We start from the raw sequence: 3550 nt of genomic DNA, 5'->3' as shown, positions 1-3550 counted from the left end.
TAGAGGAAGTGGCAAGACATGTGTCCTGTTTCTGCTATCCCTGATGTGCAAGGGATATTTGCTACCTCACATATTCCAAGGACCCAACAACATTAGAAAGCTTGACTAAATATTTTTGAGAATCATTTCTGTGCAAATATTATGTTAAGTGTTAAAACAGAAAGATGAGTGAGGCAGCCACTGCTTTCAAGATTTAAAGGCCAGAAGGAGAGAGGGGCCTATGAAGTAAAAGTTAAAATACAGTGTGAAAAGGTACAGTGTAAATGCAGAGCTTTGAGAGCACAAAGGGGTAGCAACTAAGACACCCCAACATGGGAAGGAGATATGAGAATTTGGGGGGAAGTCCATTTCCTATAAAATATCATGTCTTACTCAAACTGCCCTCTTGTCATAAACAATGGAAAAAAACATATGAAACCATGGTTTTCAGACATTGGATAACAGTCATCATAGGACCATGACTCCAGAGAGAAGGAAAACAAGGTGAGCTCTGTGACTGCATTAGCTCCATGACTAGAAGCAGATCCAGGTCAAAACATTGGGAGGAGCAGCCTAGCAGAACCTGTGGTGGTGGTTGACTGGAGGTGATAAAGGTAATTCATGCCCCTTCACAACAGGGTGTGCAGACATTCTCTTCTCTTTGCTTGTTTTCTTGGTGTTTGCTTTATATAGCTAGCTCCCCAGAGGAATGTGGAGTACAGTGATGCTGGAGGAATTCTGTTTCTCCACTTAGGATGATATCTTGGGTTTTATTGTGGGAGACTGGAACTCTGGACAAAAAGAGGCAGGGAATTTCTTTCACTCTGGGGACTACCACTGAATACCAAAAAGAAGGCAGCTCCCTGGAGAGAAAGCTGCAGAGATCTCTAAGGGCAATTACTCTGCTCACAAATCATAAAATATATTCAAGGATGAAAAAAAAAACATGAACATGAGGAAGAGAAAAATGGAAGAGATAGAAAGAAATTGAAACTCTAAAAATAAAGTAAAACATCTGAATTGAAAATTACTCAGGATTGATTTATAATATATGTCTTCAACTTGTCAGGGTTTACCTTTAACTTATATTTCACCCCTTCACATGTAGTCTAAGAATCTTACGATATACTCCTATCTTCCATCATTGTGCATTCTTATTATACATTTTACATCTAATAGATTATAAATCCTACAATAAAAGCTTACTGGTTTTTCTTTTAATGAGCAATTATCTTCTAAAGAAATTTTAAAATAGGGAAGAAATGCCTTCTATATTTGCACACATGTTTACAACTTGGAGTACTAACCATCCTTTTTTAGAGGCCCTGATACCCATCTGCCATAATTTTTTTATGTTTGGATAAATTATTTTAATGTTTCTTTTAGTAGATGACTTCAATGATGAATTCTCCTAGCTGTTGTTGGTCCTAAAGTATTTATTTTGCATGCATTTTTAAAAGGTACTTCTGCTGGACATAAAATTGTGGGCTGGCAGATTTTATCCCCAACATTTCAAATATGTCCTTCCATTGTCTGATGGTCTGCATGGTTTCTAATGAGAAATATGCTGCTATTCTTTTGTTTCTCTATACAGAATGTGTGTTTTATCTCTGGCTGCTTTTAAAAATTGTCTAATTACTCTTTGAGGAAGACGCGGTCGTAGCTACAGCGGAAGTTTGGACGCCCCGCTCCTGCTCCTGACTCACCGCTGTTCGCTCTCACCGAGGAACAAGTCGGTCAGGAAGCCGCGCCGCAGCCATGGCTTTTAAAGACACTGGAAAGACACCCGTGGAACCGGAGGTGGCGATTCACCGAATCAGAATTACTCTCACCAGCCGCAACGTAAAATCTTTGGAAAAGGTATGTGCTGACTTGATCAGAGGCGCAAAGGAAAAGAATCTCAAAGTGAAAGGACCAGTTCGCATGCCTACCAAGACTCTGAGAATCACTACAAGAAAAACTCCTTGTGGTGAAGGTTCTAAGACCTGGGATCGTTTTCAGATGAGGATCCACAAGCGACTCATTGATTTGCACAGTCCTTCTGAGATTGTTAAGCAGATTACTTCCATCAGTATTGAGCCAGGAGTTGAGGTTGAAGTCACCATTGCAGATGCTTAAATCAACCTTTTTAATAAATTGATTATCGGTTGTTAAAAAAAAAAAATTGTCTAATTAACACAGATTTTCAAAAACTTTGATTATGATGTGGGGTTTTTTGTGTGTTTTTCCTGTTTCTTCTATTTAGGATCCACTGAACTTCTTGGCTCTGTGTGTTTTTGGTTTTCATCAACTGGAAAATTGGGGGGGGCACTATTTTTTTTCATTTTCTTTCTTTGCCCCCTAAGTTTTTCCCCACTTCTTTGGTCCTTTTTTTTTTCTTTCCTCTGAGTGTTCATTTTTAATAGCTTCTAGTGCTATGCCTTCAATGTCTCTGATCTTCTTTTCTCCAGTATCTAATTTGTTCCATAATTGATAGAATGATTAAACAAAAAACTAATAAGGATATAAAGTACTTGAACAAGAAAACAAATAAGTTGTATCCTACAAATTGACACAAAATAAGACAGCAAAAAATGTCAATTTGTAGGACACTCTACCCAACAACAGCAGAAAACACATTCTTTTCAACTGCATGTAAGACACTCACCAAGATGGACCACATTCTGGACTATAAAATAAAACTCAATGATTTCATCTGCTCATAATGAAAATAAAACAGAAATCAATTAAAAATGATTTCTGAAAAATTCCCTAATATTAGGGTTTTTTTTAATCCACAAAGAAAGTCAGAAAACTATTTTTTAACTAAATGAAAACAAAAAAACAACATATCAAAATCTGGGGGGAATCAGCTAAAGAAGTGTATGTAGAGAAAATTTATTGCATTAAAATCTTCTATTAGAAAATTTACAAATATGAGACTCAATTATTTAAGCTTATATGTAAAGGCATTAGGAAAAGAATGGAAAATTAAACTCAAAGCAGGCAGAAGAAAGAAAACAATGAAAATAAGAATGGAAGGCAATAAAATAGAAAACAGAAAAGTTATAGGGAAAATATCAGTAAAATAAAAAGCTGTTTTATTGAGAAAGATCAATAAAATTGATAAACCATTAACAGTGATTAAGAAAAAAAAGACAAAAATCAATATCAAATAAAAGAAAGAATACAGCTAGAGTTTCTACATGCTCTAAGAGCATAATAAGAGAATATCATGAATAATTTAATGCCAATAAATTTGACAACTTGGATAAAACAGACAAATTCCCAAAAGACACAAACTACCAAAAAGAAAGAGATACACAATAGTTCTGTATCTATTGAGGAAATTGAATTGGTGAATAAAAAACCTTCCCACAAAGAAAACTCCAGATCCAGGTCTAGATGACTTAATGGTGAATTCAAGCAAACAAAGGAGCAAAAAAGCAATTCTACGCAAAGTCTTCTGGAGAATAAAAGAGATCAGAATACCTTCCACACTATTTCTGAAGCCAGCACAGCCTGGGTATCAAAACTAGATGAAGATATTACAGGAAAAGAAAGATATAAGCCAAAATTGTAACAAACATAA

The 3550-nt window shown here is 35.7% G+C and overlaps 1 protein-coding gene across 1 annotated transcript; it reads left to right on the top strand.

Moving 5' to 3' along the window:
* Positions 1–1623: 1623 nt before the first annotated feature.
* On the top strand, positions 1624–2143 carry LOC110583322 (40S ribosomal protein S20). The gene has a single exon (XM_021693374.1). It carries the CDS (start codon positions 1738–1740, stop codon positions 2095–2097), a length of 360 nt encoding a protein of 119 aa, XP_021549049.1. The 5' UTR covers positions 1624–1737; the 3' UTR covers positions 2098–2143.
* Positions 2144–3550: the final 1407 nt, after the last annotated feature.

Source organism: Neomonachus schauinslandi, chromosome 8 (assembly GCF_002201575.2).
Source record: "Neomonachus schauinslandi chromosome 8, ASM220157v2, whole genome shotgun sequence".
Classification (NCBI taxonomy): Eukaryota; Metazoa; Chordata; class Mammalia; order Carnivora; family Phocidae; genus Neomonachus; species Neomonachus schauinslandi.
The sequence above is the reverse complement of the archived record's forward strand: the minus strand, read 5'-3'. Positions and strand labels throughout refer to the sequence as shown.

Coding starts and splice junctions, on each gene's coding strand:
- LOC110583322 (XM_021693374.1), top strand. CDS start 1,738: ATGGCTTTTAAAGACACTGGAAAGACACCCGTGGAACCGGAGGTGGCG.